This window comes from Pleurodeles waltl, chromosome 5, assembly GCF_031143425.1.
Source record: "Pleurodeles waltl isolate 20211129_DDA chromosome 5, aPleWal1.hap1.20221129, whole genome shotgun sequence".
NCBI lineage: Eukaryota > Metazoa > Chordata > Amphibia > Caudata > Salamandridae > Pleurodeles > Pleurodeles waltl.
In genome coordinates, this window is record NC_090444.1 from 1,425,705,731 (window position 1) to 1,425,720,025 (window position 14,295).

Genomic DNA, 14,295 nt, shown 5'->3' on the forward strand with positions numbered 1-14,295 from the left:
CCCTTTCCAATCTTCTTTTTTCCTATATCAGACAGAAAGAAGGCAACCACATGCACTTTCTTCTTGGTTTTTGTTTCTCCTTGTTTTCCCCTTCCCTCACCACCGGCTTTTTAAAATGATTTTATTTTTTCAATTGCAATCAGTTTTCAAGTTTCTACATGTACCGGACTCTGCAACCAAACTGAGGTGTGTTACATATTTTTCCCATCAAAATCTTGTAATTTTTGTGGAAATGAGTATTCCTCATTTTGGAATTCAGTCAGCCTGATTTTTCCAGGTTAGTTTTTTTCCAACTTGGAAATGAGACAATATGGAATGAGACAATATTGTAAGAAAAAATGGTAGCATACAGTGGTCTATAAGTAAGTTTTGTTATAAAGCTTTGGTTTATGAGACAGTTGACGTGAAGCTTAGACTGTGCATGCCATCAACCAGCCAAATGAATGTGGTTGATACCCATAGCTAGATTTGAGATTCTAAATTCAAAGGCGCACTGGAATCACGGCATGATGCTTTCATCTCAGGCCATTGTGAACTTGCTGAGGACCTTAAATTCCTGCACCCCTGCAGGCATCTGCAATGGTTGTCTGGGCATACGTCAGAGCTTGTCAGGTCCCAGGCCCTGGAAAACGGGTGTTCAGGGAATCCAGTTCCATTCTCCGTAGTAGTCTGGCTGGGTCCTACTGTTTCTCCAGTCCTTTGTGACAGTGGGGAACCATTCTTCTTCCATGGGTCTGCGCAGTTCCTGCCACTACGACCTATTTCTTGGTGATGTCAAAGAAATGTCAGGCCGCAAGGTTGCAAAACAATACTAAAGTATGTGTTAAAAGTTTAACAAGGCCACACAACACAGTTAATATCGGTCTTGCTAGCAACACCAAAAATCCTTAAGATGGCAAGGAGTAAAGAAATAGAGGTAGAGCTAGGCAATGAGTTAGAGAAGTCTAGAAAGGGCACAGAGTTAAATAAAGATAAAGTTCATGTCCCCAAAGAGTCCCCTTATTAAGTAAGTGCACTAGGCAATTTCCCGCTTCGCCCATGCCTTACGTCTTTCTACGCAAGGGCTTGCTAAACCGTTTTCAGCACACTTTTTGCAATACATATAACACATTTGGTCATCCTGCGTGGCTTGTCAAATTAGTTAAATGGTAAAAAAAGAATATACTAAAAGTATTCTTCAATCCGCAACTTTTATTTCATAAAATAGTGCACAACGGTAGTAATTCAGGCTGCACTATCAAATATTAAAAGCTAAATAGGGATTACCTGAGGAACGTTCCAAGAAGCTTGCTGATTCTGCTGCATGCCATATTTATTCTGCGGTGCGATTAAACTTCCCACCATTCCTGCTTGAGGTCCAATCATGGTGGGAGGAAGCCCCATAGCTCCGGTTTGAGCACTGCCCACATATCCATTAGGAACTCCCATGCCCACCATAATGCCAGCACTCTGTCCCATGCCAGGCATCGGCTGTCCCATCATATTTCCCATGATTCCAGGCGCTGTAGGAAGAGGCACTCCAATGGGAGGGAAGGCCTGAAAATTGGTTGTTGGCTGTGGTGGAAACTGCATTGTGCTAGGTCCCAGAAACATCCCTGTATTGAACAAAGGGAACATTTACTGTTGTAAGATATGTAAAGATTTTTTTTTAAACAGCGAAACCAAGAGCCCTATAATCAAGCACTCTGTAAGGCACACTTGTCAAAAGACACTGCAGCTATACAACATTTTTTATGTTTCTGACTTTGTGGGAGTTGAGACCATAGTGTGCTTTAGCCCTAGTAATAAGCAGGAGTGCATTCGGAAACTGGCCCCATCACCGCATCTAAGTCCATTCACCTTCTCCGCAGCGCATTCATACTGATGGCCAAGTGGGCAAATATAATTTCGAAAGGTTTTATATATTTTCTCCTCTTATTATTAGAACGTGTGCTGAACAATTAAAGCCCATGTTTATCATTTCATGGCGTGTTATAAACACGAGTGAGATTGCATTAAATGTCTTGACTTCATTAATGACTGAGAACGTAAATTGTTTCACATCAATCTACATGCAAACTTTTGAAGAAAAACACGATTCTGTTGTGGATTATTATGTGTCCCACATTAATACAAAGAGATAACCTAGCTGCATGGCCAGGCTAAGCTTAACGTTTTTGCGCAATGCCAATTTCCAAATCAGTATTTAAGGGAGTTTGGTGTTATTTTTAAATTCCCTCGGGTTAAGATGGATTTTTTTGTCTCTCAGAAATTAAGAACGTTCACCCAAGTGCTGCTAACTGTAGCAAATTCCATCAGTGTTCTGGTTGCTCTTGAAATCATCTTGAGGTTCAGGAAAGAGGGACAGACATAGAAATACTAAAGCCCACTCTTAAAAAAAAAAAAAAAAAAAAAAAAAAACAATGACTATTTGTTCCCAGTCTTGTAAGCACTCTGCCATCCTACACACCGCTACTCTCCATTTGTTGAACTCTTACCCATGGATCGGAGAGATCCAGGTTCATAGGAAAGGCGTGAAATAGGCGGCAAATGACATCAGCTACTATACTCCTCCAATATTTGTTTTACAGTTATTGGATCGTGCACAGGTCCTTTGGTCTTTCACTTTTGACAATGTGCAACACACACAAAACGTAAATGAATCACAACTCGCTTTAACAATATTTGGGCAGATCAGCCCTCTCTCACCTTAAGAAACATAAGCACCTTCTTGACTGCCTCGGAGCCTTTTCCATAATATGAAGTAAATGCCTTTTATTCAAATCTCATACCTCTCACATGCTCTGTACTCTCATCCCCCAAGCTTCCTCTCCCTCTCCGCTAGAAAGCCACAGTTGCAATTAGGAGCATGCACTAGTGACCTAATTGTGTCCTCATGTTACAGCCTCTAACAATCAGGTTTAGGGGATATAAGTGGTAGAGCCTGAATGGGAAGAATAGTCATTTTCATTAGAAATACTGTCCAGCCAAGGGATAAAAACGTGTTACTGATTTTCCATGATTCTTTCTGTCCCAGAGACCTAAAGCGTTAAAAATTTAAATACTCAAATGATAAATTCAGATTACTGTAAGTTTATTTAAAATCTGAAACAACAAATAAATGTTCTCATTATCTTGCCCCTGTTGGCAGGGATGTTTCTCACTCACCCAGCCACAAGACAACGTTGTCAGCAAATAGGCAGCTTTTTTGGCTGAATCGTATCCCCCTTAATAACCTGGCATCATAGGGCTCCCAGATATAAGATTTATAACACATGCAAAGAGCACAAGGTACAAATGGCAACTCCACCTTGTGATCATTGACTAAAATGTAGACTGTTGGCTCCTAGTACATTTCAAGTATTATGCTTATGTTATCCACACATTTAAGGTTTTCCAATACCTTCCTGAGAAAAGACCACTCAGCTCATTTAAATGCCTTCTTGGCAGTCAGTGATAGTTTTGACAAATGCCTTCATGGGCCTCACAACCCTATATGATTAGAGTCAATTTAGAATGTTAGATTATGTTAACTTCTAGTGACCAGGCCCCTTGAAATTACGTTGGCTGTACCCTAGGGCGGCACAATGAATTTTCCATGTGTCAGGAGCACTACTTTCCATTTGGGATGACATCAGGGGAGCATGGAGTGGTCAAATGCAGCACTAGATGTAAGTGCTCGAATGCAGATCCCAGACTTGATTCCCAAAGGAGAAGCTGGTGCACTGCAATTCAGAACCCGGGTATTGGTATCTTATTAATTTAATCACTGATAAATGTCTCTGCAATTCGGAATTGAGATAGGGTGCATCTCTCGCACTTTGTTCTAGTTGTGTTTCAAAATGAGTCATTAAAGCTCTTTTATGACTATGGTAAGAAGCGAAAAGTCCTTTTGCTTGTGATTACCTCTTTTTATTTGGCAGTCAGAAGACAAGTATATCTGGACAAAGGTTTCTGAAGAGGTGACGACTGTGTAACTCTCCAATAATGGATATTCTGTCCATATTTGTAATAGATTATATGGAGTTCTGGACCTCTTTTTCTCAAAGGTACCTAAACAAAGCCTACCTGCCTGTGTGCTCATGTTAGAGAGCATGTTAAATTATCATAAATAATGAAAATTGTAGTCACTAAGAAACATTACCCAAAGAAAGAACTGAGACCGAAATGATTTTCAAGGACTTCTGAAAACGGACGATTTAGATGGTTAGGATAATCTTATATATAAACCAGAAAGCTATTTTCATCAAAGAGCTTTATTTTATGAGCACTATAAAATTATTTTGTGTCCTAGCTTACTTCAAAGGGACTAGGGCTTCGTATTTTGAATGTGCTTAATTTCAATTGCTTTGAATTACAAAACTGCCAGTAAGGACCTATTCCTGTTAAAAGAGCAATAGTTTTTTTGTTTTTTTGTTTTGAAGTTCAGATGAAAGGTTTGGTTGTTAACATAACTAAACCATTATGCTACCAGGGCTGAAGCTGTAGAAGATTCATAATTCCAGTTTGGCTGTAATACTCCCCTAGTCTTTGAACATTGTGGCAGCCTGTGACTTTTGCTTTGAATCAGAACAATATAGTTCTGATGTGACACTAAGCTAGAAACCTATCACAATCGCGTGGAGTTAGCTTTGACTGCTCAGTCCTGCTAATCTTGGAACCAGAGTACAAAGAGAATAAGATGGTTGTCCCAGAAGAGTGTGATGAATCCAAGGTCTTCCTGAAACACCAATGATAAATGACAAAACCCTTAATGCATGTAGTACAGTAACCACTGAGTGCTCCAGGACTCAGAAAAAATGCATATACTTTATAACCCTCCTACTCGATGTATTTTAAATCTGATTAATATATACCTTCAAAGGTATAATACATTAATTTAGTTCAAAGCACATCCAGTATCCGAGAAGGACCTGGCTTCCTGGCAGGAGGAATCGCTGTATGGAGATATTACTAGAAGGCTTCTGATAAGATGAATGGATGAAATCTACTTTGGAAGTGAACTTATGCACAGCAAAAGCACACATGTGAAAGGTGTGAGAGAACTGCTTCTTCTTGACATGTCAATGGGTCGCACCCTTCTGGATGCACCAAATGTATGATATATTACTTTTGAAGCAGTAAACATTTTTCTGAGCACAACCTTTTCACAGCGTTTAATTTCTGCCTGCAATAAAGGAGCTGACCTAACTGCCTGTGTGGAAGGACTTTACGTATAAGGTGGTTACAACCGCAATTATAAACCTTGCCTTGTAGACAGGAAAACAGATTCTATTCACAAGGCAGGTTTTGAAAAGGTTGTCCATCAACTGAAGATCATCTACTCGCAAGTGGTGGTGAAGTAACGAATGTTAGTAAAGTTGTGTAAGATTTCTTGGCCATGTGACAGCTCCAAGACATAAATGGAGGGAGGGACAAAATTAAAAGTATTTGACCAAGGACAAGGAGTTTCCCACAGCTTCCCTCAGAAATAATGTACCATGGTACATGAAAGAAAAGCCTATGCATTTTCTGTTTTCAACCCATTCAAGCAAATCAGCTTCTAGAAAAACTAAAGACTCAAAGATGACTTGAGTGCTTCGTTCAAATCCATTTGTGTTTTTCAAAGATCTCCATGCTTATAGAGTCTGCAAAGGTGTTCCGCCCCCTCAAAACATCATTTGTTTGCAATAATAATCCTTTCTTCCAGCCCAATAAAACCACTATGTTTTGGCTTTGTAGGAAAGAGGGTACACCAACTGATACCAACCTTTCCTGGACAGTTAGCAAATATAGACACAAAAGGATGATGTAAACATTGAAATTATGTTACAGCATTCATAGTTTTAAGAGCGGACAAGTTTTGTGATAGTGTCACTTTTTAAAGAACAAGTGGTTAAATTATGAGATGCACACAAGTGTTTAAAATCCAGGATACAACTTTCAAGAAAGTCTTGTACTTACTCCTGGCTCATTGCTGGTTTAGGTTTCAAAAGATCTTCTGCACAAGACGTCGTAGGTTTCAACATGTTTATAAGAGTTTTCTCTGGTCAAAATCATGAATCTTATACTGCTGCTTCTCCAAGAAAGACTGTACAGTCCTGCTCTGGCCTCAGCAGAGTGCCTCGAGAACTCTAGCCGATGAGCTTGCATAAGTTCAATATCAATAGCTACTGATGGTTCTGAATGAATGATGGGAGGAACACTCTTCTGCTCATAATCAAACTCCCCTGTGCTGTAGCAGCAGGTTAGAGTTAAGTTACAATCCATTTGACCAAAAGGCTGCAAACTTGTGTCAGTTATTAGGATCTGCTGAGACGCCGGAACTGCCTGTTTTGAAAAATCTGTAATATCAAGCTCATCTGCAGATACGGTAACAGAGTTTCCACTCACAGAATCAAAACTACAGATCATAGGTTTATCTTCTACAGTGCAGTCAACCTCATACGCCTTTGTTACATTGTTGCACCAGCAGTCTCCATCCTCGCCAAAGTTTGACACAATGTGCATTTAGGCAGTGCAGCTGACCACCCTTGGTGCCTTCAACTTCTTGTACGAGAGTCTTCAATACAGGGACCCCAGAAGATCTGTAATAGCTCCAGGTTCGGGCAGTTAAGGGTTTTAAAACCAGGCAGCCGATCCGAGAGGAGGTTCCCAGTGTCCACTCAATGGATCCAGTATTCGCCCCTGTCATAACTTGTTTCCCACAGGCAGAGGAAGTGTGTGATGTCTGCCACAGCCCACGCGGGGCACAGCACTCCTGGTCAGCGCCATTCCAACAAAGCAGGCAGCCGGGTCTGCTAGTATCTTAGAAAAACAGGAGCCCTGCTGCATGGGTTCAGTGCTTCAGCAGCTGCATGAAGCTTGCTGGATCTGACCTCCAAAGCCAGAAGCTGTGAGGCTGCCACCAGGTGAAAGAGTGGAAAGGCAGCGGGGAGGAGCATGGGCAGCTACACAATTATGGCAGCCTGAACCTGGAGGTATCTTTTTTCCTCGCAGTTGTTGACAGCAAACACCAGTTCAGAGAATTTTGCACCTTCTGTGTGGTGACAATCTAGTCTTTGCCAATCCCCTGATGTACAGAGACATTCATGTGTCAGTTTCACATTCAATAGGACATTCAGAACCAATAGGAGCCATAGTTGCTAGAATTGACTGCCCACTTCTTACTGTCAGGCACCGCCCACTAAGAAACAGGTGACTCCTCTGAAGCATTATAGAAAACCTCTCCTACTGAAAAAAATATTTTTCCTATTACTGTTTCTATAATGGTCCCTAAAACTGATGAATTAATTGACTGAACTTGATAAAACATTCTGCAATTCAGAAACAATCATTAAGCCCTAGCCTCTTAAAGTAGATGACTACCGATGTTATACACTTCAACAATACCGTACACCAAATTTAGCCTAAACTGTAGGCCTTTCAGCTGATACATTTCCTGTTTAGAACCCGATAACAATCTGACGGAGGTACAGCAATATAAAAGAAGGCATCGCGAAGATCTATGTTCCACAGCCTTCCACCTGTCTGGCTTGAAGTAAATATTAGCCCCAGCATTGCAACTCTTTACTTCTTGAACATGGTTGAAGAACTAGAAAAGGACAAAAAAACTCTGATTTAGAGCTTTCTTCACTATCAGAAAATAACTTACATTTGTTTGTTTAGAAAATTCCTTTACTGCCTCTTTTGCATTTACTGGTATCACTTCCTGAAGTTTTGTCAGAAAGTGTGGGACTTTATCTTTGCTGTATATAAGGCGTTTGAGGCAGTAGGGTTTGGAATGGCAACACCCAACAGTTCCTGCTGCTTCTGCAAACATTTTTACAAGGAGGTTGGAGATTACCTGAGCATCAGGAAATACTTTAAAACTCACAAACTTTCTTTGGAAAAAATGTTTTCTCAGTCATCAGAGAAGAACTGACCACATTGGCGTAGAGGGGTTTTGGAGCTTTCCTCCCACACGTCTGAGGCACCAATGTGTATACTTTCTCATCTACATGTCAGGTTGCTGTTTTTTTTGTTGAGGAAATGGAAGAACGGTTAGTAGGAACTACCACTGATACTGTTACTCAACTTGGAGAAAAAACTGTGGACATAGCTTGGTGGAGGCTGATGCCCAGTGCTTAATTTGTAAATAAAAACGTGCCGGTGACTAAAGCCCTCCTCTTAAACATACAGCTGCTGCAATTTAATGTACAAACACAGAATACTAAAGCAGCGTAATCCTGAAGCCATCACAGGCCTCTTCAATCCATTTACAGTCACTCCCTACCCCCTTCAGCTCACTCTTGTAGCCTTCTGCTTTATCCCATTGTGACACTTTTTCGTTTTTCTCTTCCTTCTTCTTTCCCATGTCTTTTGCTCGCAGTAAATGCTTGAGGCAGAAAAAAGTGCTGGCCCTCATAAATGAGTGCTGGTGCTGTGCACCGGAAACAACAAGCACAAATTAAGCACTGGTGATGCCTGAAATCTGCATAACCATCTCCAAGCCGTCTCGTTCTAAAGACATAATAATTGTAGGAGCTGTTCTGGGTTTTGAAGGTGCATAAAATCAATGATGCGATGATCTCGAGAAACTCTGTTCTTTTTTGGGAATTTTCTGCAAACGAATTAGTGTCATCTGGGAAAAGGGGTTATTTTTCTAGTCCTTAAGTAGAATCAAGAGGTGATGGTGTGGGTAAGGCACTCCAGTGCCAAATCTGTGGATATTGTCTGCCTTGAACAAACATGTATCCTGCACGGGTATGTTTTTGTAATATTCAGAAGAACTCATACTCATTTGGAGGGAAGGATGGTGTCTAATGTGTGTACAAGATCTATGCTAAAGACCAAAAAGTCTGAAATGCATACCTGCTGGAGAAGTAGGAGCAACATTTATGAGCACTGTCAACGGAATCTCAAATTGATTCTGATACGGTGGTGGTAGAATAATTGGTGGTTGCATGTCAGAACCATAGCACTGAACACCTTAAAGACATCAACTCACCACTGAAGAATGCTTGGATACACAAAAACCTAACTTTGAGTCCCTAGATGTTGAATCTGAGTCTAACGGTGCTGGAAAGTTTACCAGATGGCAACTACAGTTCTTAGTGCAGAAGCCACGTTTGACATCATAGACAGCTTGTCAGTGGTAAAAAGGGAGCATATGGTGAGAGAACAAAAGTGGGTTTCCATCTAAAAGAGAGGATGGGCTAAAGGGACTTCTGAGTTTTTAAGAGGTGGCAGGGCTCATGGTTTATTCCAGTTTCTCTTCACTGGGAGAGCTCTTAATCCTGTGGCACTGAGAGATGATGGCACCTCGGGATATGAGATATTAGGCCCAGCATAGAACATTCTTCTCTGTTTTTCTCTCACTGTTTCTCTTTCTTTCCATTTCTCTCTCTACCTCTCTCTGTTAGGTCAGTTTTGTATTTTATTGTTTGGTAATGTTTTCAAATTATAAACATTCTGATGGTATGACAAAAAGAACATTGAATAATTGTCTTCTTTATTTACTTTTCTGCCACACATTCATTGCAAGGTTTAGACAAAGGAGGTATAATGACAATAACAAAATGCCCAATAGAAAAGTTGAATAACTACAGAAACACGCGAGTATGGTACAGGACAGTTAACGTTTGCCAAATGTTAACAGCGCAAAGTCAAGAGCCATTTTATTCTGGAATCTTCCACAACTCAATGGAATAAAGAACACAGGGTCCTTGGCAATGGCAGAGCACTGTGGGGGCTGATTGGCTTTTGGTCTTTAAGAGGCTTTAGTTAATTCCCTGCTCAACCTCTATTTTCATTGCTTGTGTAAAAAACATGAAAAATCACACGTGCAGATCATTTTGTTGTTCTTGCATTTTAAGTAAATGCAAGTAATTTTTTTAACATTTTTTAAAACCTCCTGGATCCGTTGATCCAGAGGGAATACATCTAGCAATAACCACCTAATGGGATATCATTATAGTGAATGTGTTTGCATAAAAACCATCCATTTTATCCCTGCCACCCCTCACCATCCCTTACTTGACAAGGTAGGCAGGAGTACGGCTACCTTAATTTCTTTCCAGAATTTTGTGTACTCACGAAACCTAGCTACTGGTTAGCAGGTTTATGATTTAGCTCAGCACCCTCCTTGACATAATTCACCCTTAAAATGTCAGGTCATAACCTGACTTATGTTGAATTTTTTAATGATATGCAAGTCCTGATCAGTCATTACTTGAATCAGGTCCTGAACTGCCTTCTTCCTCAATTCAGTTCTTTCACCCACATCCATTTGTCCTTTTATCCTTTGCTAGCAAATGGGAGAGCCCTTCCCCATCTTCTCCAGTGTGTGCAACGTCTCCTTTAGGAACCCATATGCAACCCACGAAGTCTGCTTTAGTGAAAAAGATATGGTCTGCAACTAATGCACTCCCATCAGCCCACTCCACTATTTCTCTATTTGCCAAATGCTGTTCTCTCAACAGGAAAATTCCGCCATAACACAAATCAAAAGCCTATGTTGATGCTTCTCAAAGGCCATATGGATGCTTCAATATCAAGTTCACAGAGTGAATACTGAACATCGTATTTCTGAGTACTCTATGGTCTGCTTTTTATTTCAGATGAGTGAAGAGCTGCCTTGAGGATCACCAGTACTACTAGTGTTTCTGCTCTTCCTCTTCAACAAAATGACTGTCTTTAGAGAGACAGTGGTGTCATCCACAAACATGAACCAGAAAGCCTCCATACATGCTGCTTGGTCTGAAGCACCTTAAGGCAGTGGTTCTCAACCTTTTGACTTCTGTGGACCCCCATTTTATCATTAATGGAACCCAGGGACCCCCACTGAATCATCATTGGAATCAGGGGACCCCCACTGAGTCATTACGGGAAGCATGAGACCTAATTTGTCAATATTTGTTAATATTTTTTAATTTTCTAAGCAGTCGAGGACCCCCTGAGAAGGCTTTGCAGACCCCCAGGGGTCCCTGGAACACAGGTTGGGAACCACTGCCCTAAGGGATATTCCCACTCACTGCTGTTACCTGTCACCTCTGCATTCTCCTTGTACTCCTTTACCAGTTTCAAAGCACACAATGGCTCATACTAACTTTATAGTCTATCAGTAAGTATTGATGCTGCTGGGCGGGAGATGCTCTAGTTTCCCTGTGAGTGCAAATACAACCCAGTTGTGACTGTCACTTCCCCTGTACATGTCCTTCTTAAGTCTCCTGCAAGGCAACGTATTAAAGTACTCCACCTGTCAAGGATGACTCCGGAGCCCCTTCACCTCAGCACAACATCAGATTTGGTGGGACAGGTTCCACTGGGCCAGCTCTGTTTTTCTTCGGATTCCCCCAGCACTGGTGCTAGCTTGCTTTGCTTTGTTTCAGCTTTGGGCAATACAGACATTTGGGGCCTTGAAAAGTATACCAGTGTCCCCAAAAGTTAACAGGTACACCGCTGCTAGGGAATTCCCATGTCCAAAGGTAGTTGCATTTCTTTCTATGGCTGCTTTTCCTTGTATAACTTCTGTCACCAGGAAGAAGGAGTGAGGCAGTACAATCTTCACTTTTGAGTCATGTCCCTACGACCTAGGTGACAATATTTTCGTTTTTTCTAACTATGCACAAAATTGCGTTTTCGGAAATACATATTACATATTAAAATGACAATGGCTATGCATGAAGTCTAATTACCAATAAAAAACGGCTACCTCTTCCATCAAAACCCCCTCTAACTTATTTTCTCCGTCATTTGTGACATAACTGAATGCATCATTCTGTGATGTTAGGAAACAAATGAAAACAGCAAACAAATCTGTCGCGTTTGAACTCTATTTGAATTTAATAAGCACGTTTCCGTACTACTGAAGGTAGCTTGCAAGATTGTAAATACTGTAATCTAAATCAGTGGTTCCCAACCTTTTGATTTCTGTCGACCCCCACTTTAACATTAATGGAACCCAGGGACCCCACCGAATCATCATCATGGGAATCCGGGGACCCCCGCCTCAGTCATTACTGGAAGCTGGGGACCTAATTGGTCAATATTTGTTAATATTTTTTTATTTTCTAGGCTCTCGCGGAACCCCTGAGAAGGCTTCGCGGACCCCCAGGGGTCCCTGGACCACAGGTTGGGAACCACTGATCTAAATGTTGTCTTCAACTTCTGCCTAATCCTTCTGAAGCTAAAGGAGTATAAAACATGTTTTACCAGGCGCATTTTGTTGTGGTATCGTTCCTGTGCCATACAGTGATAAGATGGAGTCCTTTGAGAGTTGTTTTTTTGCGGATTCTTCTGATTTTGCAGCTTTCTCTGTAAACAGATCGAGGTCCACAGATGCAGGAGGTACAGCAGCAGTTGTTGATTTAGTGGGTGTGCCCTATGAAAGAGTCACAATATAGAATCAAAAATGACAAATTTCGTTGCATGAAGCTTGTATTAATGGCTTGTTTAAAACAAATGAAATCTAATTTGATTGACAGTTTTTCAGCGAGGAGTCCACCACATACAAACAGTAAATGGTTATGACATCTAAGTAGCAAGTGCGAAAGTATACTAAAAACTGCCAAGTGAGAGTCAAAGTACATGAAGTTCAGACATCATTCTTCCCATCTTATGATTTTACATAAAACTATGTTATAAGAGATGCCACGATTTACAGTGACTTTGTTATACACTGCAGTGGGGGTCAGGCCTTTATGTGCAGAATACGAAATCTGAGAAGAAGTTGGGTAGGGACCTCACTGTTAGGGAATGGGAAACCTCACTGAAATTCACTAAGTAGGTGTTGAGGAATCCCTCGTTTAAGCTTAATTGTTTACATCACATGTACCTTTCCCCAAGGAAAAAAATAACGCTAAAATATGGAGCAAGCCACACTTGTTCAAGCTGCTACACAGCGGAGGTGGACTTCTATCATATGGTTTGGGAACGTGGCATATTTAGACATTATTGCGATAAGGTGTTTCAGATTATGTAACACAAGTACCAACCGAGTATCTAGAACATGATCCACTTGGTATGTCTATTGGGATGCATGCATAGAGCTAGAGATCAAGAAAGTATGTACATCTGCTAACTTGGCATTAGTGATAACTAACCGCTGGGTTAGAAGACTAAACAGGAACACAGTATAAAGAAATGGTTGTATGATATTCAAAAATGGGCTCTGGTGGAACTGTCAGACTCCTGGTAAATTGCAGGCGTTGGGAGAGAAGGGATTCTAGCAGTAATCGAGACACCGCACTGGTATCAATAGCAGTAAAATCCAATGAACAGCCACCATGATGCCTCATGACAGACCTACATGTAATTTGTGGGCATGGTTTGGTATTCAGGAACACACAATTCTAAATGTGATCCCAGAATGGCATTCAGATTGACGAATAAGCATAAATACATAAACTATTGTAAATGTAATTGTAATAGTATTTAGATGGCGCTTACAACTGCTGACGAGGCGTCAAAGTGCTTTTTGGCGAGTAGCACGCTACTCCGGAACCCAAAAGGAATTAGTGGTGGATTAGTATAGGGCAATATGAGTACAGTTTTAGTATAATTATGAGTTAATTTGAGCCGTGGCTATGTGAGAGTTTGTTAGTTGGAGTGACTGGAGTAATGGAGGGGTAGAGGAGGGAAGAATCCAGCAGTGCTAATTGGGAGTTTATGGTAATAAGATTTAGGCTTGGGATGAGTAAAGGGGGGATGGAGGAGGGAAGAGTCTGTGTAAAGGGTTAGGGAGATCATAGTAGCAGGGTGAGATAAATGAGGGAGAATTTAGTAGGGTTGTTTGGGAGATCTTGGTAGTAAAGTGAGGTTTGGGTGAGTTAGATGTGGAAGAGGAGGGAAGAGCTTAGGCAGGGTTATTTAGATGAGCAAATACTGTTTATTCCATAAGACTTCAGTTCGGATTCCTTTGCAGGCCTGCGATATGGGTAACTGTAGGTTGGACGTTTAAAAATAACAAAATATGTTGCACTTCCAGCTTGGGGAGGGGATTGTTTAAAAGGTTTGGATTCACATTAATATTACTCTTGGTATGCTTGTGAAGCTAGCCACAATCAGAATGTGGCATGCTGATTTGTTCTAGACGCCTTCTTAGGCCTAACATGTTGTGATGCTTTTAATCTTAATTCGAAAATGCATAAAAAGCAATTAAAGGTGTCCACAATTTACCACTGGTTGAAGACAAAATAAAATTTCTGTCTTTCTGAAAATATTCCAAATGTACCTTGTTTTTATGCCAGGCATTTGTGTGATGAGCGTATAATAGCAAATTTGATTTCTTGAGAGATGGAAATGCTTCGATGCAATTATTTATTTTCCATTCCCATCTAACTAGCTTTCTCCTTG

The 14,295-nt window shown here is 40.9% G+C and overlaps 1 protein-coding gene across 2 annotated transcripts in view; it reads right to left on the reverse strand.

Moving 5' to 3' along the window:
* SMAP1 (small ArfGAP 1) overlaps positions 1-14,295 on the reverse strand; it is a 677,565-nt gene that overhangs the window by 33,784 nt on the left and 629,486 nt on the right. For both annotated transcript variants that reach the window (XM_069235712.1, XM_069235710.1), the window contains 2 exons: positions 12,154-12,322; positions 1,267-1,595 (listed from right to left, as the gene is read on the reverse strand). In XM_069235712.1, the coding sequence (XP_069091813.1) occupies positions 1,267-1,595; positions 12,154-12,322 (498 nt within the window). The remainder of the gene's footprint in view (positions 1-1,266; positions 1,596-12,153; positions 12,323-14,295) is intronic.